Below are 24,356 nucleotides of genomic sequence, written 5' to 3'. Positions count from 1 at the left end.
GCTTTGAGGGAGGCACCAGCTGTGTCAGGGCTCGAGAAAGCCTCTCTGGTGCAGCCCCCACAGGGCATAACGCACGCACTGGGAGAGATTTGCTGCTCACTGCTGCCTGCTGGGCTCAGGGTTCAGGACTCTCCTTTACGCAGTGCTGGGGTGGCCCTGCTTGAACTGAAATCACGTAAAAGGAAGCCAGTGGCCTCCAGTTCCTCGTCTGGTGTTATCTGTGGCCTCAGCTGTTACTGAGGAAGCAGGACCATGAACTCTGCTGGTCAGGCTGCAATGCACCCTGACCCAGCATCACCTTAGGGGCAGTTACAAAGTGAGGGCAGTGCAACTCTCAGACACTTATGAGGCCTTTTGCCTCAGAGCATATATGTTATTCAGGATGACTTCTACAATCATTGGCTCATTTTCCTTAAATATGAAGCAGAAGTCTTCTGCCTGGCACTCATCCCCAAATCAAGAGCACAACAGCACCCACACTTGCTCTGGAGAAAAATCAGATGTCTCCAGTGAAGCAGTTTGGCAGCAATTTGCTGAAGCTTTTTACTTCACCTGTTCTCTGTTTATTGCCATACGGGAATACTTTGAACCAAGCAGAAGACATCCATAACAGTGACTGCCTTCTAATACGCTGTTTGTTATTCCCCATTGTAAACTGATGGCAACATCCTGCAAGGTGCAAGATGTGAAGTTGCGCTTTCCCTCAGGACACAATTGACTTAGGCCTAACTTGGGCTGACCAAAGCCACCCCCCTTCCAACCCTCTTTAAACACCAAAAAAAAAAAAAAAAAAAAAAAAAAAAAACACCCCACAAGCTTGATCCTGACTGCAAAAATAACAGACAAGGAATGAGAGGATAGCCTTTTTAATGAAGAACAAATGAACTACATTTATTACTAATTCCTAACATATTCTCATATGATGGAGAAATAAAAACAAACAAACAAAAAAAGCCTGGAGTGTTTTTAAATAATTCAAGGTTGAAAGAAGCCTCGGAAAGCAATTGTGACTTTTTCTTGCTGTTCAAGAGAACAGAAGTAGTGCTTCAAAGTGTCTTCTGGCAAGAAACCATCACTTTAATAAATTATTGGATGTGTCTGTTTAGTGCTAGTGACTTGGAAAAGTGTGAAGCAATGTAGAATAAAATGGAGACAGGTATCCTGCAGCAAACAGTGTTTTCTGTTGGGGTGAGTAATGGAGAACAGTCTGGGATAGATGATGTTTCATTGGAAATCTCAGCCTTACCTTTGAGCAATGAGATTTGTCTGTGTTCAGCTGTGCACATCCCAAATGCAAGGAGTCTTTTCTTAATGTACAGCCTTCAGCAGAATTGCAGAGCAGTGGGGTTGGAAGGGACCTCACAAGGTTGTCCGCTCCAGCCCGATGCTCAGAGCAGGTTGCTCATGGCTGTGTCCAGCTGGGATGCAACCTCTGCAGCGTCTCTGGGCAGCCTGTTCCAGTCCATGGTCACCCTTACAGGAAAGAAAGTTTTTGGCTTGTTTTTGTTTTCTGAGGTTTAAACAGAATTTGCTTTATTTTATTTCATGCCTGTTGCCTCTTGTTCTGTTACTGGGCACCACCGAGAAGAGACTGGCTCTGTCAGACTTGTTTCCATGTAGGTATATGAAGATAAAACCACAGGTAATTGAAGTAACCCAGAAAGAAAGAGTAGGCAATGGATTCAAAACAGCAGATTTCAAAGCAGTGTCATTCATCTTTGTTTAATACTGCTGCTTTCCCTGACAGTTTTGAATGTGTTTCTCCATGTGCTATGGGACAGCAGAGCTAATACATTCAGTTCTGGGAAATCAATGATAGAGCAAGGGATTGAAGTAGATGAACATAGACGCCTTCACCTGAGGTGGTCACCGAGTCTCTAGGCAGTCAGCAGAGAGAAGTGGGTGCTCCACAGACATCTGCTTACAGTGGTGCCCATTGCGGTGCATCCCCTGAGGTGCCCCATCCAAAGTGCCTGTGGAGGGGGGCTGTGTCTCCAGAGCCTCACTGATACACCCTGCGGTGGGTTTGAGAGGTGTGATGTGAGTCTTGGAGTTTAATGAGCAAATACAGGAGCTAGTCGTGGGGAACAGAAGCTTGGAGATGTACGTGTGGGTACGTGGTAGGATGGCTGCCCTCTGGCAAGGCTCCTCTAGGGAGAAGACTCTTCCTTCAGTGGGGCTGGTAGCTCCATCAGAGCCTTTAGGGTGCAGCCTGTTTCTTGGGGCTGTCCTGCACCCCGTGCACCAGAGGCTGAGCATGTCTTACATGGGTCTGCTCTTGTGGCAGCTCTTTGGAGTTAGCTGGGCATATCTGATGTGTTGTTTAACAGCTGTTCTAGATTGACAAATGAGAGCCCAGGACATTGTGACTGAAGGCTTGGGTTTGGTTCCCTGCCCCTCAAAAGTCCATCCTTCTGGAGTTTCTATACAATGACATTTAAAAGGGGATATAAAAGAAATTTTGTCAGAGGTCTGGGAATCTGCCCAGGCGCATTTGTGTCAGTTACTCTGGTGGGCTCCCTTGGGACACAACCTGAAAAGCCATTGCTTGCAAGTGGGGAAATTCTTCTCTTGTGCCCAACTGCTGAACAGAGCCAAATTCTTCAGAGTCCTGGACCATGAACTTGCCATTTCAGTGGCTTTGTGTTCTCTGGCAGATCACAGATGAATTACAACCCTTTTGTTTTCTAGGAGGCTAATGGGGAAAACTGTGTTTAGGTTAAAAGTATATGCTCCACTGATATCTCCTCCCTGCCCCCCCCCCCCCCCCCCCCCCAGTTTTATTTTGGCTGAAGACTTTAAAGAAAGAAAAGGCCCTTTGCTGTTGCAAGATGTTGAGATAATTCTGACCCCCCAAGGCCACATTTTACAGCTGCTTGCACTTAGCAGCTTAGTGTGTGATGCTACAAAAGGTGACCTTCGCAGTGCCTAGTAAAAATATAAACCTTTGAATCTCCCCTCTCAGAGTGACGTATACCTAATGCTCAGTGTGGGCTAGATGTTTCTGAAGTTACGTATCATCTTCAGAAGACAAGGAGGCTATTACTCTGAGGACATCCGGATGTGCTGCTTGCTCTGTGTAATGTCCTGCTTGATGGTGCCTTCCTTATACTGCTGCTAACAACAAAAAACACTATGCTGATGTACCTTTAGTCTCTTGTACAGTGACTTAAATCACTTGTTGTTATTCCTAGTACATTTGTATTTTTCTTAGCATTTGTGTTCCTCCAGCACACTCAGAGTGAGTACTCTCAAGGGGGAATTTCCTTCCTGATAAACAATTCTGCAATGTGATTCAGCAGGAAGGATGTTGTGGTTAAGGCACTGGATTGGGATTTGGGAGACATGGGTTCTGTTCCCAACTCTACCACAGTCAAGATGTGATGAGTGGAAGGGCAAGCAAACAAAGAGGAGGAGCTCTTTAGCTGTGGCAAGAACATGCTTTCACATTGACTAGTCTAGTTTGGAGGTTAGATAGGTCTGTTTTTTGGTTTAGTTAATCAAGTAAACAGTGATAAAGACTCCTGTATGTGCAACTGAAATCTGAAAGCTAACCTTGCACTACTCCAGGAATCCAGATTTAGTTTTAATTCATGTTATGACTTTCATGAGGTTTCAGATACCACTGTTTACTGTTTCTTAGTTTACTGTAATTTACCAATTCCCTGTTAAGTTCTCTGATCTCTAGGCAAAGTCCTGTGGTTTCCATGAGAAGTCATATGCTCATACAGTTTCTACTCTATCTTGTATTCTTACATGCAAAAGCTACAGACCATACATACGATATTTCCTTTGTCATACGGGGTGAGGTTCCTACAGTTTGATCATAACACTGTATCTTTCTTTCCAGAAGCAAGAGCTTGGACTACCAACTCTGAGCTGTAGACTATTAAGCTCAGCATCCTAATTCGGTGCCACCTTTGGGAGGATGAATCAGGAGAGCGACTCAAATGATGAGCCTGCTGGTGAGTTTTCTGCTTGTCGAGTCATTTGCTTGTCTCTGGGTCATTTGGCATCATTCCATTTGCTTTCCATTTATTTTCCTTAGTGCTATTGGAGGAGAATGCTGAGTCACAGATCAGAAGCTCTGAATTCAATTCCACATTGCATATCATGAAAGTGACCAAATCTTTGAGGTTTCCTGGATACACAGCTAGATATCAGCATTCTTATATTTCAGGTTGAAAATTGTTGTAACAATTGTTTCTCTAACTTTCCACAAATTCAGAAGTGTCCCATCTTATTAGTATATTACACAACTCATTCAGATTTCATCCATACTTCAGTTTTCTCATGAATTGCTTCTGTAACTGCTATAAAAAGTAAGACTTGGGGAAGATTCACACACATTCTGTTGTCATGTTATGTCCCACAAAGTTTCAGTGTCAGGGTCATTCCTGCAGAGATTGAATGGACATGAATTTGTTACTTACTCTGGCTCAGTTCTGCCAGGAATTTCCTCTCTTCTTCCATCCCCTTCTTTGGTTACTGGAAATCAGTATCATCTACTACTTCTGGATGTTTCTGCAAAGGAGGAGGGCCTGGGAGACACACAAGCCAGAAGCAGTGCCTGACAGACTCCCAGGCTCTTGCTCAGCTGTGTTTTTTGGATGTGTAAAGGAGCATTCTTAGTTCTGACGCAAGGGCTATTTTTTGACAGTTTTCATTGTTCCCCACTCTTTGTTAATCGATGAGGTCTTTTTGTCTGATGCCTTTTTCAGAAACAGGGGTGATGTAGGAGCTGCTGATTTATTTTTTCTTCTTTTTTTCTTTGTAATGCGTCCTTCCTTTTTTAGACTTGCTCAAGCAAACCTGTCCAGACTGTATCTGCCTGACAGGATTATTAGGATATCCTCTTACTGGGGTGGCAAAGAAAGCAGTCCTCATAGCCACCATTCTTCTGCCATTCTGTTTTACTGTCACAGCCCACATGGGTGTATGCAGTGTAGGTTGGTGAGTATGGGATTCAGAACACCTGCCTACACTGAGAATCTTGCTGTTGTCTGTGGATTTGAATCTGAGATTTCAAGAATGGAAATTTTAAGAAAATTCTTCTGTTAGCTTGGAAGAAAAAGAGATCATTTATTGTTCCTTACAGTCCTGCCTAGCTGGCTATGGGGCTGAGGAGGAAGAATCTGTACTCTGTATTACTCTGCATGCATATTTTTTTTTTTACTGTGAACAGATGAAGATTGCATATCAGGATGCCATGCAAATTCACAAGTCATCTACAAAAGGACTTGGAGGCAGGATCTTTGGAAAAAGGCATTCAAGGAGGCCTTCCATAACACAAATCATCCTGGGTGCTCATGAGAGAGGTGTGGATCACATGGTCAAAATACTCACAGGTTGCTCATTGCAACATTATTTTTCTTGGGCTAATAGAAATTATGCTTTGAGTTTTGGTCCACTGTCTAAGAAACAGACACTAGAATGAAGCTGTCAAGAAGGACACATTTCCAGCATACTACTACTGTGTATTTTACAGCTTCTGCTGGAGTGCTTAGGACTGGCTATTCTTGGAGTCAAGGTTCTGGGTTACACAGGTCTGATCCACTGATGATTTATATCTTGGCTGAACACAGGGATCTTCAAATTTGGATCTGTTTGTGCAACTTCTAGCACCAGCACTCTGTAGCCACCCAGTAAGTGTTCCATTGTCAATTCATTTCATTATCTAAGCCTTGCTGCACTGTAGCTATAGTTAGAGAGGAAGGATATTATAATCTTGTGAAAGATTAAAATATTTTTACTGTAATCCAGCTGGAAGGGTAGCACTTTTCTCAGGGTAGGAGACAGCCAAGGTTTTTCCCATTCTGTCCTCCCCTTGTATACAGGAAGGAAGTACTGGCAAGGGCCCCCTCAGCTTCCTGTCGACTTTGGAGCACATTTCCAGACACTACCTTCTCCACCATCCATCACCCAGCCTAGCCAAACAATCACAGCAGTGCAACAGGAAAAACACACATCTCACATAAACACTTTGGAGGCAGCATGAGTGCAAACCTCTGGAATTCATGCACAAGCCAGTCTGATCTGTAAAACTTTGACAGCAGGTTGCTGAGGATTCCCTTCCCTTCCCTTCCCTTCCCTTCCCTTCCCTTCCCTTCCCTTCCCTTCCCTTCCCTTCCCTTCCCTTCCCTTCCCTTCCCTTCCCTTCCCTTCCCTTCCCTTCCCTTCCCTTCCCTTCCCTTCCCTTCCCTTCCCTTCCCTTCCCTTCCCTTCCCTTCCCTTCCCTTCCCTTCCCTTCCCTTCCCTTCCCTTCCCTTCCCTTCCCTCAATTATCAAAATTCTCCTTTAGAATAAGCTTAAAAAAGAAAAAAAGGGAAAATGGTAACATGTAAAGGATCTGATGCTTGGTAAAGAAGCCACCAGGATTGTGAAGCCTTAAGCCAAGGAAGTGACTAGGCATGCTCTCTGGTTCACAGCACCCCAGGGTGATCTGTCTGGCAACAGGGGAAGGAAGTAAGTGGCATAACAGAGGCAGAGGTTTCTGTCAGGTCTTCAGGGTAGGGCAGTGACAAGGCAAAAGCGAGTCTGATGCCTTGAAAGAGGTAATAAATAAGGTGGAGGCCTCACCATTACATGAATCACCTTTACAGAATATGACTTCATGCCTCTCTCCAGGAAAGGGCTCTGGACTGAATCTTGATCTTTTTCTCATATTAAAAAAAAAGTTTAAAAGCTGCATTACAACATTTGGGTAGTATTTTCAGGCTTACCTGCTCTGTAACCTTTTTGAACCATTCCTTAAGCCATCAATTTGGTTTTCTTTTCTTCAGTATGGCTTCAGTATTCTTATCAAATTTGAGCTAGGAATTTTATTTTGATTATTAAAGCAGCAGTCTTGCCTGAAATAATTAGCTGTTAAGAGGTCTCAAGAACTCACCGGAAACAGTGAGTTCTTGAGACAGCTGTGTAATCCTGTTGAACAATTAGATGATTCAGTTATTCAATCTGTTATGAATCCTGATAACAGATTATCAGGAGTCTTAACTTGGTGGAGAAGCAACTTTTTTGTTTTAAATTTAGTTTTCCTTGTACATCAAGCTTGAATGATTTATGGTTAAGGTTGAACACCTAGCTTAGTCTCTGTGGGCATCCACACAGTCAGAACCCTGTCTATGTAACCATGTTCCTACTCTGCAGTTTCTCGTAGTCCTTGTGGAAGCCATCCTGTTATCCTTTGGTGTGAGATGCTTCAAAACTACCTCCCAGGAGGCTGCGTCCAACAGCAAGGGGACCAGATTGTAGTTGCGAATGGAAGGCGGGGCGGGGAGGCTATCAGCCATCAAAGCAATTGCACCTGCCCTCCTCGTTCTACATGGATGTTGCACCTATGGAATTGCACCCCACATTTGAGCCCCCACCTCTGCATCAGCCAAGTACATTGGCTTGTCAATTAGCATGGAGTTAGAACACCTCTAAGATTTCTCTGTTTGTGTCATTGGAGAGCTGGGGTAAAATTCATTTAAGAGTCCAGCTTAATAGTAAATTTAAAACTCACCCTAAAATTTCCTCTGTGCGTACTGACTTACGTGGCAGTTGTATTTGTAAAATCCTTCAGTGCAGTTCATACTTTCTATCATGTGAAAACCAGTCACTAACTCTTAACTGTGCTGAGACACAGAAACAGCCCCAGCTCCATTCTAGCTACCTGCAGGAGCGCCTGGGCTGCGCAGCCGGGTTCGCCTTCCTGCGACTGGTGCTTTCCCCCTTCTCTGGCTCACGCTCGTGTTGTCCTGTGTCTGGGCTTGTAACGGGTGGGGTGGGGAGTAAGCTCCTTACATGCCTTTAAATACTCTGTGGGACAGAAATTATTTCTCATTTAAGTTTTTTTTTACAGAATGTGATACTGTGAAGTCCTTGTTTAAAATCTGAAGGCATTTCTGAAATGCTAACATTTATTCTGAAGTCTACCAAAATGTGGGCATGAGTAACACCGATTGAAAAGGAGGTAAAATGGACTGGGGCTGGGGAGGATGGTAAATAGCAGTAATAGCTGTGTTTTTCTAAAAACAATAACAAGCAAACAAAACCTGTCCCCATCATGCCAAAGGCTTAGAATGAGTTAATATCAGATTTCCCCCCACTTAGGGCTGGGAGTAAATGCTGTCAGACTGAAGTTGTATCAACTTTTAAAGGCAAAAAACAAAGCTTAACAACCTAGTTTCAGGTCCTGCCTTAGACCTGAAGTCCCCGGACAGGGAAATGAGACTGTTGAATGCCACAAACTGTTTATAAAAGTATTAATCTTCCCCTTTGTGAAGGTGTTTGACTATACATGGAAAAGCATTCACATTCACAGCATGCAAAATTTCTTAATTGACCGGCAGAATGTAATTTATTGTGGGATTGCTTCTCCTGGATATCCTCTTTGCAGGGAGAAGACATCACTAATGGCCAGTGGGTGCAGTCTACTCAGTTTCTACATCACCGTTCACTTGTTTTACTCATCTAATTATTCCCTGTAACAGCAATGGGTTAAATGAAAGTGAGGTAGGGCTGATTTGTTGGCAGTGTCCCTTTAAAGTACAGGAGTGCCAATGTGAAATCAATCTGCCACATGCTAGCCGAGCAATGCAAGGAACGTGGGGTGGCAGAAACGTGACCAGATTTGCTCGAACCACCAAGCAAAAGTGCTGCTGTGTTCGGAGGAGCTGTGAGGAACGGAGGTGCTCATTTCCAGCGTCTGTGGCTGTGAGGACTGATGCTTCTCAGATGCGAGAGTGGGTGGGGATTGGCGAGCCCCTTTTGATATGCTGGTGGTTGTCAGGGCTTAAGGGAAGCAAGTCTTCAGGACCACGCAAATCTCTGAGAAGTAAAAGAAATGGGCTTGTGATGGTAAATGCTGTTTGCCCAAAGGTACAAAAAACACTGTGATGATAAAATTTAGTTCAGATTGGATATAAACTGATCAATAACAAAGAAGTTTTCTGTGAATTGCCTTCTGGTGTCTATATTCCCCTTTGCAAAAAGAATCTGGTTCTTTCTCATGTATTTAGTGAAGGCAAAGGTTCAAGTTAAATCCAACAGCCCTACATAATCTTCACAAACTCCCAGGTCCATGTTACAAACTGGTGGAAAATGTACTGCAAAATCAAACAAGCACTTGCTAGGGCTAGTGAATCAGAGGCAATTAGTTACAGGAGGTGAAATCATGATGTGTGCCATAGCCCAGGACTGTATTATTGCAGCATCATGCTTGTGCAGCATCTTGAGAGCTTATAGGGCTTTCTGCATCCTGCTTTCTCTAGCTCCATAGCCATTGATTACTGGATAAAAGTCCTTTTCTCCAGCTTGAAAGGAACCTGCAGGAGCAGAGGGGCTTGCCTGCAGTACTCAGCTGCAGATCTACTCACCCGAGGTGTCTGCCCCTAAACAAAAAGGTTTGGGAGTAGAAATCCAGCTTCTATTTGTGGGGAAGGAGGAACGGCTCTGCCACGGCAGGGATTCATTTGTGTTTTAGTGGGAACTGTGAGGCAATAGAAATGTTCTGCTCCGAGTCTAAAGCAGTGTTTGCTGTGTGTGTGATTGTGCGTTCTTTTAAATTAAACTATTTTGCAAGCACTTCCTTCCTGCATTTCTCAGAAGGAGGGAGGGGGGTGTGCAAAGAATGTTTAACTGCCTTTGACGGAGGAGGAAAACTGAAGAAAACAAGAGATGCAATCCTAACTACTGACCTTTTACTTGAGCTTGGTGATGTTTTTCAGCAGCAGAGCCTCCAGGGAGTAACAGCATCCTCCTTGCTATTGTGCTGCCTGCCCAAAAAGGGGGCTAAAGTTCAGCTTTTATGATGTTCTCACTCTGGGCTTGTGGGAAAAAGGCCACATTCCCTTTCTTAGGTCATACGAGTGCAAGAGATGACAGAGTCTACAGTCTAACCCCAGGACATGAGGCCGGCGCAGAATGAGACTGGGATAGGCAGCTTGGTAAAAATGCAGTCAGCTTTTTCTCCTTACGAGACTCACAGCAGGTGGGAGGGTAATTTACATTGTTAAATTAAAAAGCACTGATTTATTTTATGTTGGTGTGTTATTGTTTCATAAAAACACATGAGTTGCTATTACTCATGGTGGACTCTTGCACTTTATTGTTAAATACTCCTTTTCCAATTTGGTCAACAGTTACTGGAAATGAATGGTTGCCTCTTGTTTTTGCCTTAGTGGGTAACTAAGCATAAAACAAACCCCCAGTCTCGTTCCTGACACGCTGCTGTTTTTTAGGGAACCCTCCACAATTTTGAGGACTGAGATTACTGCAGTTGGTGCTCTCAGATAGCCTGTTTGTCCATCAGACTGTTTATTCCCTTTGCACTGTAGAAGGGGTTAGGGGCCACAGAGCCATCAGGCACTTCACTTCCTAGTTCAGGTCTGGCTCCTCATCCCCTCTTCTTTTGGTCAGCGTCATGGTAGGCTGGCTATTGCCTATTTTGTTACAGCTTCTAGCATTTCTGTTGAAGTTTCCTTCAGCCTCATTGCAGTTTTGTTCAGTGCATATTGACCTGGAGTTTCTAAATGGCGTGATCCTGCCTTTGCCTCCCAAAGAGTGGAGCAGAATTTGGGGGCAGAGGAGGCGGTTCTCCCTCTCTCCTTATCTACCTTAAGGACAGAAGTACTGTTTACAATTGTTTTAAAGTTGCTTTAAAACATAATGTTTACAAAAGAAACCTGGATGATCCTGACCTCCATGTGTTTGCTTCTTTCAACAGTGCTTGCAGCTCCTGCTGTAGATGAGGGCACTGCAGCATCTTAGCCTGGTTGTGTTGTGCTGCAGCAGATTGAAAGATCTGTGGCTGATGTGGATGAGTTAACTGGACTTTGAGCCATGTCTTTTGCATGGTGGAGAATGTAAACCTCAACATAGTATCTACCCACCCTGCAATTCATAGAAGAATATGTATCACTATCTATTGCGTCTACCTATTATCTAAGTAATAAGGCATCTCTGTGTATGTCATAGGGAAAGGCGCATGTTGTGACTGAACAGAGCAAATGGAAATGTTGAGTGATGCAGCAGCATAAGTCCAACTAAAAGCTGAAGGTTTTGCTCCCTGCCCCTCTCCCTCATGCCCTTGTCCCCAGCCCTGGGTCCATGAGTCATCCTCTTTGCTCCAACAGTGTTGCCTTGAACCCTTTGCTGAGTTGCCTCACTTCACTGGCCCCACAAAAAGTGCCCTGTGTTTTGACCGAGTTAGCTTTCTGCCAGCAGTGTGGGTGGGGCTGGCTCCTGAAAGGTCTGCCGAGGGCTGGGCCATGCGAAGTGGCACGGCGAGGGGCTCTCTGCTAAAAGCAGAGAAAAAGAGGGGAGGGCCCAGGTTGGTTTGTGTACCCACACTCGCAGCATGAATAGATATATAATGAGGAGTCACTTTTGCTTTTGAATGACTTCTGCTGGCACAAGTAAAACGTCTTGGCACCAGTGAAGTGGTGAAGTATAGATAGATACTCATTCAAAATACTTGCAATATGTGCATATGCCAAAGTACACTGTCAGTGGCTTTTAGATGTCCCCCCGAGTCATGCTTTCACCTTCCTAGTGTCACACATGTGACATGGCAGAGCAGCTCGACAGACCTTGTGATTATCTTTTCACATTCAGCCTTGTCTTCTACAGCATTCTTCCAGTGGCTCTCTCCTTTCTTGAACCTTGAATTTGGTAAATACAAGTGCCTTGTTGCTTGAGGTATGCAGGCAGTGTTTGTGTTTTTGGAGGTAAGAAAAGAGTATGCTTATAAAAGAAATTGGAAGTTGCTTAACATTAACCTGTTTTGGGGGCTTGCAAGTATTAATTTTCACATATGAAACAAAGCACCTGTAGCAGGATGACATTCAGTTCGGTCTTGGCATGGTGCTGGGTGTCTGTACTCGCCCAACTGCCCGCTTCCCAGCAGCAGCCACCCAGTGAGCAGCTTCAGCAGCTGGGAAGAGCTGCCATCTCTACTGAGTTCAGGGAGCAATGCCATTTTTTTCAGAATCAGAGCTCTTGGCTCTATGGATCATTTATTTAACCTTATTATTTAACCTTACTTTAATTTGGCATAATTTAAGGAAGTTTCTCTTTTCATTTTCTTCTGTGTGCTCTTTGTATTTATCTACCCAGGCACTGGGAGGGAGAAGATTTTTTCTGGGGTTGTTTTTTTTTTTTTTATTGGGAATAAGAAATGAAGATTTATCATCAGTTTTCACTCTTCAGGATTCTACCTCAGAAAAATCTTCTGTAAAGAAATTTTCAGCTTCTATTGCAAGAAGTATGTAGCAAGCTATCAGTAATTCAACATAACAAAAGTTCATGCAGTTCAGAGCTTTCATGTTTGCAGTGGAGCTTTTCTTGGGATTTTTAAAATGTCCTAGACATTTTAAACAATTAAAAGAATTTCTCAGCAAGGAGAGTGCAAGCTGGTGACTCTCCAGCAGATGTAATCACTCAAGGAAAACTTCGTTTGGCTTGGCTGGGTCCTGCCTTCGTTCCATGCTTTTATCCAGCCGCCTGTCTTTGTCTCTCAGTCTTTTACAGTGTCTCTCTGTACGTCTTTGTCCGTCTTTCCTTCTTTCTGTCTGCCCCACATTCTCTTGCAGGCTGAATGGGACAATGTTAACCTGGCTCCTTCCAAGACAAACAGCAAATCAGATTGAAAGAGGGGGGCCTTTGGCTGTCAGGATCCTTTGCGGTCACTCACTTCCTAGAATTAAAGGCTGGGAGTTGATCTGTAAGCCAGCCAAGCCAGAGACAATGCTTGGGTTTCCATTTTGTTCCTTTGATACTGACTTAAATATGTGCACCAAATCCAAAAACAAAATTTACATAAAAGTAAGTAGAAATCCACTTTCTTACACAGAGATGTTCTGCCCTGCATTGTCTGAGATGGATTTGCATCTCACAGGTAGTAAAACTCGTTTTTTCTTGAAGGACTTTGGAAGTCATGTCTGCTCTTAGGGAACTGATTTGTCATTGGATTCCTTACTGTGGTGTTTTTTTTTTATTATTATTATTATTATTTTATTCATTTATTTATGTATTTATTGGTAGCTGTGAGAAGATGGGTCTGGTGCAGCCGAATCCTGGTGGGCAAGAGGAGACAGCATGGGTGCTTAGCAGCTCCAGGCACAGCTGGGGGACGTTGAGTCCCTGTGGCCCCTGCCTCCAGGGTCCTTGCCTTCAGAGGGGGACTTTTCCAGAGCTGCCAATACCAGGCTAGAATAAGTATGTAAGAAATGATTGTATAAACAGGTAGATCCATACTGATGCAAAAATGAGGGAGATCAGACTTGGCACCTGCTGTGGTTTCTTTGGTGGTTCTTTTGGGAGACTTTGGGCAAACTGCTTCACTTCTCAGTGCCTCTCTGTCCCTGTGTGCAGAGGAAATGTGACACCTACCTGCCATACATGTATAAACTGTAGTGCATTGCCTTAAGCATAGCTTTTTAACAAATGCCTGCTCAATGTTGAAAAGGAAAAATACAAAGGATTGTTGTCTCCCAAGCAATACACGTTACTGGCAGGTCATTACAATAGTGCTTCACTGAACACTGCTGCTTTGCAGTGTGTCTTGGTAGCATTGCAAGACAGTGTTCAAGTGTTCAAATTAAACAAATCCTTTTACAAGGATTGCATTTGGGAGATGAGCACTTGACTTTGTGCAAGCCTGATAGGGAGGTTTCAAACACCTTTATTTAAAATGTTTTATTAAAAAAAAAAAAAAAAAGTGGTGGAAGAGTGCTACTTAGAAAATATTTTAGGTAACTGCAGCTCACAAACTCATGCAGAGTGTGCTAGGTTGTTCAGGTAGCTTTGTATAGAGCTTGGGGATGTTTCTGCATTGCCAAGGAAGCCAGTACAGACTTCCCAATGCATCTGCTTTAGTGATCTCAGGAGTCCAAAACCAGTGTGTTTGCTCCTGGATCAGCTGCAAGCCATTATGGCTCATAAATTGTTGCATCTCCTGGATGGAATATGCTCTACAGAGCACAAAGAATTATTGAAGGTAAGTATTGCAATCAGTCACATCTCTCACACTGTGAGATCCCTTTTCGGGATCGAGTTGTTGTGACTGTGCATGGGTACTTTGATGTTTTAATCCCTAGCAACCGCATTGTGCTCTCCTTGGAGAGCTGTCCCAGTGCACCTCCTCACTGCTCACTATTACCGAGTCCATGCATTTATTATCCTTCGCTTCAGTATGTGATTGTAGTCATTTTTCAGTTTAAGATTTTTTACACTCTACTACATCATCGTTATTCTAACCATATGCTCAAATAGTTCTGTGGTGGTCTAGCTATTATAAGGCAAGTTACTGTTAATACCAGGTCTTCAGTGTCTTCAGATATTTTATTTTAAATTGAATATACATTTGAAATAGGCAAAGCTATGAAGAAATAAATATGTGAAAGATTGTTGAACTGTTTCAAAGTTAACAGCTGATTCTTGGATACCCCAGACCAAAACATTTGGCATTATAAATTTTGCTCTGAGGCTGAAGACTGAGGAGACTTTAACTCCAGTCCACAGTAGGAATGAACCCTTAGGAAGTCATGAACTCTTTGCCTGCCCATGGGGAGTTTTTCTCTTTTCCCAGTTGAACAGGAGTGATGTATTAAAGCAAATGTGAGCTGACTCTGTGTCACCCTGTCGTATTGCTCAAACTTGTTTCATTTTTATTAACATGCTCTGGAGCTGGAGGTTTTTAGCCAAGTGTGTTGCTCATGCATGCAGGTGACAAGAACGTGAGTGTAAAGACCAGCTCCTTTCCCCTGCTCCAAAACCTTCAGTGGGACAATGTTGTGCTTTTTGGACACAAGCTGGTTTAATGCTTTAAACTGCATCATTTTTTGGCTGAACCAGCTTGTCGTAAGTACTGGGCAGCAGTCGTTGCAGCACTATCCTCTGTTGTGTGACTCTGACATGTTTCAAGTTTCCTAATTGATTAGTAATCATTTTAGTAAGGAGTGGTAAGGCTCCCTCTTGGGCACTGATGGACTTTTAAAATGTTTAAAGTAGCTACGATGATTACTTAGATGGATTGAAAACCTGCGGGCCTGAGAAATGCCTGTGAAATGGTGACCAGTGCCACAAACTGCTTTATAATCCTTTCTGGCTTCCTTGTGTAGCAGTAGTGCCATTGCAGCACCCCGATTCACTGTACCTCTAGCCATCAGCAGTGCTCGAAATGAATACAGATTTTTGGAGGCTGCAGGACATTGCAGACTAAGCTGTTCTTCAGTTTTGATTCAGCAGTGTAACTCAGTATCTCACACTAAAAAGACTTTCCATTGGTATGCATGGCTCATATAACAGCTCCTCCACTGTTTCCTGCGGGTTAGGAGGGAAAGGATCTTTCCATGCATAATTTAATCACATTCAGCAGTTCAGCATTTGGATTTTTTTCCATAGAAAATCTATAACATCTTGTTAGTTAAGTCTTATACTTTTAGAAATGTTAGTGTGTGTGCTTATCTTGTTCATTCAGATAAACACCTCTCAGCATCCTGTTTTTCTTATGTCATACGAACAGGAAGAGAACGATTGTTTGAGATGTGCGTCAGTCATAATTGTAACCAGGCAGTCACGTTACCCTCCCCATTTACCATAGAAACCAGCAAATCTCTTCAAACATGCTGGTGGTAGCTGTTAGGTATCCTTTCTCTTCTACTTAACCTCCCAAGAGCTGTAACTTTGCAAGTCCTGTATAGTGGGACCTCTCAATGGTTTAATTTTATTTTTTATCTAAGAGAGTACACCTATAAATTTTGCAAATCAATACCCATCACTACTTTTATCTTAAGTAACTGTGATGTCTGTTGTTCTGTCTTGTGCCTATTGTTAAACACACTGCAAACTCCAGGCAGTGGTACTGCCTGAAGTACTAGGCAAGTCTGAAGTACTGGCCAAGCTTTTGCCTGAGTGTATGTAACTTCTAGAAAAGCGTTTGAGTCAGCCAGATTTTTGAAAGGCGTTTGGCTATTTTGCAGTCACTTAAAGGTGGCCTGGAGAGCTTTGCGCGTGTAGGGAACACATCCTGCATCTGGAGAACCTTTCAGAGGAGCTAGTAGTGTTGCTGGCACCTCGGGGTGGGATTTTTGAAAGCAGCAAAGGGAACAAAGATGCATTTGAGAAACATGTTTTTTGTGAAGGGGCTTGCTTTCTCTGGCAGTAGTGCCAGTACTGGAGATGTAGTTTTAACCTAACACCGTGAGATGTAATTAGTTAGAAGAAGTACTTTCACCATTATTTTCTTCAAAATAAGCAACACAGTTATTGCACTCTGCACATGGAGTGCATGTTTCAGCCTAGGCAGATGGGTTTTCTCCAATTTAAATTTAATTACATTACATATAATATTTCTTTACAAGAAATATTTTTAGAATCGTAGAATCACAGAAGAGTTTGGGTTGGAACAGACCCTAAAGCCCATCCAGGTCCAACAGCTGCCATGGGCAGGGACTCCTGCCCCCAGCCCCATGCAGCCTGGCCTTGGGCACTGCCAAGGATGGGGCACCCACAGCTCCTCTGGGAAGCCTGGGACAGGGCTACACCACCCTCACTGTGAAGAATTTCTTCCTCATATTGCATCTAAACCTGCTCTCTTTTAGTTTAAAGCCATTGCTCCTTGTCCTATCACTACACTACCTAATAATGAGTCTCTCCCTATTCTAGTCTGATCTGTCACAATTAGAAGAAAGCTACTTTCTCAAATTATTGTGTAAAGTGAACCACTTTGGTTCGATGCACTGTCCCACAAGAGCACGGATCACAGTTGCCCACATCTGTCCTAGGCGGTTGCTACTCACTGCCTGTCCCCGCATACGGACAGAGATCCACAGTGTGTGGAGCTGGTGGCACAGCCTGAGCATTCACCTGGGGGACCACAGCCGAAGGCAGAGAGGAGGGCACTGCTGGCCTGGAGGTGCTGGCATCAGAGGGATGGCAGCTGTCAGGTCCGAGGGGAAAGCAGGTTTGGGGTGGCAGCAGCGCCGTCTGGGTGCAGCGTGGTGCAGGCCGCGAGTGGCAGCGCCTGAGGCGAGGCGTAGAAGGGGCTGGCAGGGTGGGCATCCTCCAGCTGCGCTCCCAGCTTGTGGGCTAGAGATGTGGAAGTCGGTGATGGAAGGGGCGCAGCATGCAAGTCTCACACATCTGCATTTTCGGAAATAGATAAAATCTGGAGAGCCATTTGTTTCAGTTTTCTGTACCTTTTTTCTCCCAGCAGAGGAAGGCTAGAAATATCATAATCTCCTACACTATTATCTGCTGCACGTTTAAGTTTTCTTTTGTTTTTTAACTAATGCGAAAGGTTCCTACAGATTGTATGATGTGTGTTGGTTAGAGCAGATGAAGAGGAACTGTCATGCAGATAGTGGAAAGTTGTGAAACTCAAAGTAGAAAGTAATAAATGGCAAAATGTAACATGTTCTTAAATTTCATAGCCTTGTTTCGATTGTCAGACCTCCTTTGATTCTGCCTTTGTCGACCATTAGACAATAAAAGTTGCATTTTTTTCCTTTGTTCCTAAAGTAGGTTTCAGTTTTAATTCCAAGGTGCTAGTCTTGTCTGCAATACCCACCATTAATTGGTGTTTTAGCTAAGCTGACAACTTTAGTTCTGCTAAACTGTGCATGCTGAGGAGATAACCTGCCTCCAGAAAGAGAAGGTGGTGGTGCTGTCATCTTGGCCTTTTCCCTCTTGCCTACCTGTAGATAACTTGTCAGTGTATTAGGATCTACAGAAGCAGTGTTATAAAAAGTAATGTTCCCAACTAAGTGGTCAAGAGTGGTGTTCCCCAGGGGTTGGTGTTGGGGTCCATCCTATTTAATATCTTTATTGATGATTTGGACAAGTGAATTGAGTGCACCCTCAGTAAGTTTGCAGATGACACCAGGCTGGGGAAGTACCGATCTGCCGGAGGGTAGAGACTCCCTGCAGAGGGACCTGGACAGGATGAGTCAATGGGCAGAGGCCAATGGGATGAGGTTGAACATGGCTATGTGCCGGGTCCTGCACTTTGGCCACAACAACGCCATGCAGTGCTACAGGCTTGGGAAGAGTAGCTGGAAACCTGTGCAGAGGAAAAGGATTGGGGGTGTTTGTTGGTCGACACTCACCTGCCTAAACATGAGCCAGCAGAGTGCCCAGGTGGCCAAGAAGGCCACAACAGCATCCTGGCTTGTATCAGGAATAGTGTAGCCAGCAGGGTCAGGGAAGTGGTCGTCCCCTTGTATTCTGCTCTGGTGAGGCTGCACCTCGAGTGCTGTGTTCAGCTTTGGGCCCCTCACTACAAGAAGGACATCGAGGCCCTGGAGCGTGTCCAGAGAAGGGCTATGAAGCTGGTGAGCACAAGTCCTGTGAGGAGTGGATGAGGGAACTGGGGGTGTTCGGTCTGGAGAAGAGGAGGCTCAGGGAAGACCTTATTGCTCTCTGCAACTACCTGAAAGGAAGGGGGTTGGCCTCTTCTCACAGGTAACTAGTGATAGGACTAGAGGGAATGGCCTCAAGTTGTGCCAGGGGAGGTTCAGGTTGGAGATTAGGAGACATTTCTTCTCAGAAAGAGCAGTCAGGCATTGGAACGGGCTGCCCTGGGAAGTGGTGCTGTCACCATCCCTGGGGGTGTTCAAGGAAAGGTTGGACCTGGTGCTGAGGGACATGGCTTAGTGGGTGCCATTGGTAGTAGGGATTGGACCAGATGATCTTGGAGGGCTTTTCCAACCTTTATGATTCTACAAAACTGCATATTAAGAATGTGAGAAAGAAATCTCTATTCATGATGTGCCATCCTGCTTTTCCTACATGTAGCTTGGCAGTATCTGCCTCTCATAAGCAGAACTTGTCAGTGTTTTTCAGCAGCATTCTGTAGGAGTTTCCAGCATGTTTCCCCATCCCAGGTGAGCTGCAACCTTATGCTCATGTGAGAAGTCTCGGTTGCACCTTTTTCTTGCTTCACTTAATAAGCTGAACTCCTCACAACTGTACAAAATAGAACAAAAAGAGTTTCCATCCCCACACCTATGTGAAACAAGATCTGAAGTGTCTTCTTGATATTTTGTTAAAGCATTTAATAGTACAACTTTATAGAAAGCTAAATAACCTGAATTTAGGCAAAATTCTTTACTTAAGAAGAAATCAAGCATGAAGTAAAACATGGATTAAAAAATTAGTATGTGGTCCCAGCTCAGTGAAATGCTTCCTTAATTGACGTGTATGGAGATGTTTATGTCAGCTCTGTTGCTTGAGAATTTCATCCCCAGAGCTTTTCCTTCATAGATGTTTAGGTTTAAAGCTTTGGCTGAAATACATTGATGCCACTTGATTGGGATGTGTTAAAATACATCGACTTTTTCAGCTGAAGGACTGAAGCTTTGCATTGGGGTACTGGAAGTGGACCAGGTGTTTCTAGCTATGCATTTTAACACAGTCTTAAACGCACAGTCTAAATACTTCCCTAACATTAGCTCTTAGCAAGCAAAAGTGTCTATTTTACCTTCTATTTTTAAAAACAATTTAATTCTTGTTGGAATACTTTTAGAGCAAAGCTTCCTTGAAACTGATTTCTTATCTTCAGTTATCTAAATGGTCTCAGCTATTAACAAAACAACAACAATAAAGTGAGTTTCTGTTTTACTGGAAGGGTTATTTTGACATGCTTCTGAAATGCTGGTGTAAGAGCTGAAGTATTCTTCAAGCTCACGTTGGCTTTTTCAGCTATAACATACAGGTTTCTGTTTTTTTTTTCCAGCCAAAGTTGAAAACAAATTCTTTGATGGATATTAAACACCTGAATCATCTTTACCAGTTTATCAGTGAGTCATTGAGTTGTGCTGGTTTTCCCAGGAAAAGCCTGGATACAAAAGATTGGAAGCAGGCAGTCTGTGGTACATTGATTCATCATCCCGTGTCCATGGGAAGTGTCTCTGCCAGACTCATTTGTCTTTACCTAAACTTCTTGCAACCATAGAGTTTCATTATGGCAGCATCTTCTTGTGTAATCTCAAAGATGGCCTGATATATTTGAGGTGAGTGTTTTATTATTTTTGAAAGCACGGCTTTTTAGGTGGCTCACTTGTGTTACGTGGCCCCATGAGTCAGTGTGTAATTCACCATTCAGTTCTCTAAGGGCAAAAGGAGAAGGTGAACTGCAGGCTTCAGGTGTTTATTCACTCTCCTGTACCAGAAAAAGAGTGTCTGTCAATAATAATTAAAAACAATTAGGAGTGTCCTCATTAGTGTTAACCTTAGCAACTAATAATTGCTGCCCATTCCTCTTTCTTGGAAGAAAGGATGTTAGTATTTTAAAAAGGAAGCTGGATGGCTTCGAAACATGTATTAGGACTTTTTAGCATTAACTGTTGGGTTTGGTGCTTTGTGTGTGTGTATGTGTGTGTGTGTGTGTGTGTGTGTGTGTGTGGAAACCCCTTTAGGAGAGACAGTTAAAGGCTTTTATTTTTTTTTCAGTTTAGAACTTGGGGATTTCCAGAGATGTCTGAAGAACAAAGAAATGCTATCTTTTTAGCTTTACTTTTCATCTGATGCTCCTTCTCCAAATTGCAGTTCGATCTTCTAGACCTGCTGAGGCTGCTGTTCTGACAGTCACTGAGTAGCCAAAAAATGAGGACGTGTAATAACACCCCCACACACACATGTTTATCCTGGATAGTATTAGTTTTCTTCATCTTTGCAGGATTTGTAAGCTTAAAAGAAGAAATTGCTGGCTTTCCAGAACGTTGTTTTAAATGTTGTTTTTAAACTCCCAAGTTTCCATTTCCATTAAAGTGCTATTAACTGGGTGTAGGGGTGTTGACTGATATCCTGGTTATAGCAGATCTCTTCTGAGGCTTGATGATCTGTGATAAGAGAGCAGCCAGCACTCAGTGCTGAGATGTGGTCAGTGGCTGATTCCACAGCAGTGAGTTATCAGCACTTCTGGGAGCATGATGACTCGCTCCTTACCGCTCCCTCCACAGTAGTGACACATTTTATGGGAACAAAACCCTTTTCTCTTTATCACTGAAAAAAATGTATGGTGCTGTTGGCTAAAATGAAGAAAAATAGCTTGGGCTGAAGTTTTGGGAGAAAAAATATTTTATGATGAAAATGTATTTTTTCTTTAATAGATTTGAACAGAAGAACACAAGCTATGGACAAGGGTGCGTCAAGCTCAGCAGCTTCAGTAGCCTCTGACCATAACTGGTAGTGAATATGTATAGGGAGAAGGTGGAAAAAATCAGAAGGGGATGAGGGAGTGAGTGCCCTGCTGTCCTCCTCTTTGCTTGTGCCTGACTTCCATCGGTCAGCAGCTTGGAGTCGTTCTATGCCAAGGACTGTTTTGTCATCTTTGTGCTTAACGTTGAGGTCATACCCCATGCAACAGATGAGGAAATCATTAAAAGTGCTGCCAATTACTTGCAAAAGGTTAACAATTGCTATATTTTTAGGCTTTTATTAATTTGAATTTCATTAACTGACTAAAAAGCAAACTGTTAGTGTTATTTTTAGAATTGCGAATTCTGTAAAAATAGGTCCACTTTTCCTTGTAAAACAAAGGCGTATTGAAAGTATCTGATAATGATTTCTGTATGTCTGAAGTGATGACCCATGTGCATGAGCAGGCTGATGGTGTCAGATGCTCTCCTTGGCCACTGTATCAGAGGAAGGAGTGTTTGTGCTCCCTGCATGGGTCATCTTGGCCGCAAGATGGGCTAAGGATGTGCCCAAAGCTTGGCAACTTCTTGGTTAGATTTCATTTTGATTTGTTTCATTTGGCCCCAGATCTGAAGAGCATCTTTTGCTCACATGCCACGGACAATGCCTAGATTTTGATGTTGATCAGGTGTCTGTGTGCTAAGTGGGAGAGAGAATGCAAGTGCCCCTTTGGGCTGCTGTGGGTGGGTTGGTGAGCAGCAGGTCTGGACTGGGGTGGCTGGTAAGCAACTTCCCCTACTCCTTGCTGACAGAAAGTGCTTGTAAAATAAGAGGAAAGTGTTATTGGCTGTTCTGCTCATACAAGCAAGCCTTTTATTTTAACGAGAGTGCATTTTGTTTGATCTGCGTTTCTTGGGGGGGATGATGAATTTTAGCCATTATGAAAACAAAACCCATGGTTATTTGTAAGGACTGCTTTATAAGAAGCATATGTGTGCTTTATTATTCTTTTGCTTGGAGTGTGGGGATTGTTTTCAGTTGGGAGGTTGCATTAGAAGAATGTGAACTTCTGACTCACTGAAAAATAGAGCATGTATTAGCAAAATTGTGAGGTTTCCTATTATGTTTTCATAACTCAAATTTCTCAGAATGGAAGTGATCTCTTTTTGCCTTTAGTGAAAGAATCACTTTTACTGCCATTGAGAAAGAATGGATTTTTCTTCTAGAAAAAGTTGTATTGCGTTTAATATACTTTTACTCTACCCACTATTCTTCATTTCCACTTTTCTTCTCTCCAGAGTAGCAGCTTCTCTTTCTGAGGGTGATCTGCCTGTGGAACTCATTCTTCAGCCATGTTTCTGTTTGATGTCTAAATTTTGACTTTTCCGTGATGACGTAGTCAACAGTAAGGACCGAGGTGTGGCTAAACACTGTGATCCCAAGAAGGGGTGGACTCAGCTAATGGCATCTGAGGAATCCCAGCTTTCCTCTGGAAGAATCGAATGAGAAACATGAAATTGGCTTTGAATGCTTAGTTGATTTGCGATAAGGGTTTGCAAAGATACTAGAGAAAATACAAGTAGAGCTAACCCTGTGATACAGTATTGCATGTTATCACGTTAACAGAAGAGACCAAAACCAGAGCCTACAATTTCTGGAATTGCTGGCCTAAGCTGCTGCTTCTACATGCAAAGTCTGTCTGAAAGTTGGAGAAGAACCTCCAGAAGATAAGCTCCCAGATGCTGAACCCCCCACAAAGTGATATGTTTTCTGTTTAGTGAAACAAATGTCTTATTTTAATTAAATAGAAACTTTAATTAAATAGAAACTTTCCCCTGTGCTTTTGATATGAAGAAAAAACTTCTGGGGGAACCTAACTTTTCAGTCTGGCCTATGAACCAAAGCATAAACTGATTTTGCAGTTCTAGTTGTTGCATGGAGCACAACGTTGTGGTGGTGTGTTTGGTGAAGGCAACGTGAAATGAATTTCACGTTTGGTGAAGGTAATGATTCCAGCCAGGGGCACTTTATCTGCTGTAGCGACACGGCAGGAACTGTCCAGCCAGGGCCCATGCGTGGTGCCTACAGACCGGCTCTTCTCTGGTAAGCAGAAGACAAAGACCATCATATAAGAGGCTGCCAGGGCTGGAAGAAGAGCGTCAGAAACAGTCACAGCTGGTCAACAAGCTCAGGAGTAAGGAACCGTTCTTGTTAAATGCAAATTCTGACTACTGAAAATGAGCTGATGTTCATAATCAGGAGACTACAAGTGATGAGCTTGCTTGGTTTTGTTCTTTTTTTTTAATCTCCATTTTTTTTCTTCCTGTCTGATGCAGATACTTCCATGGGCTGCAGAAGGTGAATCCAAATGTGTGAATGAAGAACTGGAGGGACATGTAATGAATTCTTTTCCTTTGGTGAACCTAGACTCACAGACCTCCCAAAGGGCTAAATCTTTAATGTTAAAATTATAGGGGAGGTGCGTGCTGTATGGAGCTTTTAAGACTGCAGTAGCTGCGTGTGGTTGCTTCCCTTTTGAGATCTGAAGCCTTCTGTGCGGTGAAGTTCAAAGCTCTGTCGATTAGAAAGCTGTAGCTAAAATTGGAAACTGAGCCAAAGGCTGGAGTGAGCCAGACATACCTTATTCAGACGGACCCTCTCCATGTTGTTGCTTCGTTGCCTTATTGTTTGAATTCAGCTAAACCAACATAGTTGTACCTTTAAAAAGCATATTTGTCTTTTGTGGGAGACGCATTTAAGGAATGGTGGCTGGGCATGCTGAGTGTGTTTTGGAACTCTGGAAATTGTGCTAAAGCGAAGCAATTTATTGCTTCTGAAATGAAATAGTTTTGTGACATTTGATCCTCTTGTAAATTTTGCACTGGAGATTTCAGTGGTGGGATATAATTAACATTTAAATTGGTTGGGCTCTTATGGCAGCATTCCTCTGCCTGTCTGCAGACACTGGTACAGTCGACCTTTCCCTGTAAGCAAATAGCTCTGGGGAGCTTTTATTCTTAGTGGGAATCTACTGACTGCAGCTGGTAGGGATTCAGATGAATCACTGAGTGGTTACCCCTTAGTCATAGTGTGCTTGGAAGTGAACTGCTATCATTCCTGGAAATATCCATTTCTGCTAAGATAGAGACTCTGCCATGAGAAAGTGTTAAAGAGCCTACAACCCCTTTGGTGCAGGTGCATCTGAAATAGGAGTGATTGTAAAACCTCCC

General features: G+C 43.3%; 1 protein-coding gene across 12 annotated transcripts in view; it reads left to right on the top strand.

Annotated features, from left to right (window-relative positions):
- EXD3 (exonuclease 3'-5' domain containing 3) overlaps window positions 1–24,356 on the top strand; it is a 307,765-nt gene that overhangs the window by 68,599 nt on the left and 214,810 nt on the right. For 8 of the 12 annotated variants that reach the window (XM_082775660.1, XM_082775661.1, XM_082775659.1 and 5 more), the window contains one exon: window positions 3,851–3,965. In XM_082775660.1, coding sequence (XP_082631786.1) covers window positions 3,929–3,965 — 37 coding nt within the window. In that variant the 5' untranslated portion in view covers window positions 3,851–3,928. Of the gene's footprint in view, window positions 1–3,850; window positions 3,966–7,846; window positions 7,958–21,229; window positions 21,397–22,234; window positions 23,321–23,462; window positions 23,606–24,356 lie in introns of those variants that run through there. The other 4 variants (XM_082775656.1, XM_082775664.1, XM_082775665.1 and 1 more) reach the window with 3 other exon arrangements.

This window comes from Aythya marila, assembly GCF_965140915.1.
Source record: "Aythya marila genome assembly, chromosome: 19".
Lineage (NCBI taxonomy): Eukaryota > Metazoa > Chordata > Aves > Anseriformes > Anatidae > Aythya > Aythya marila.
Note: the sequence above shows the minus strand (reverse complement) of the source record. Positions and strands in the feature narration are given on the sequence as shown.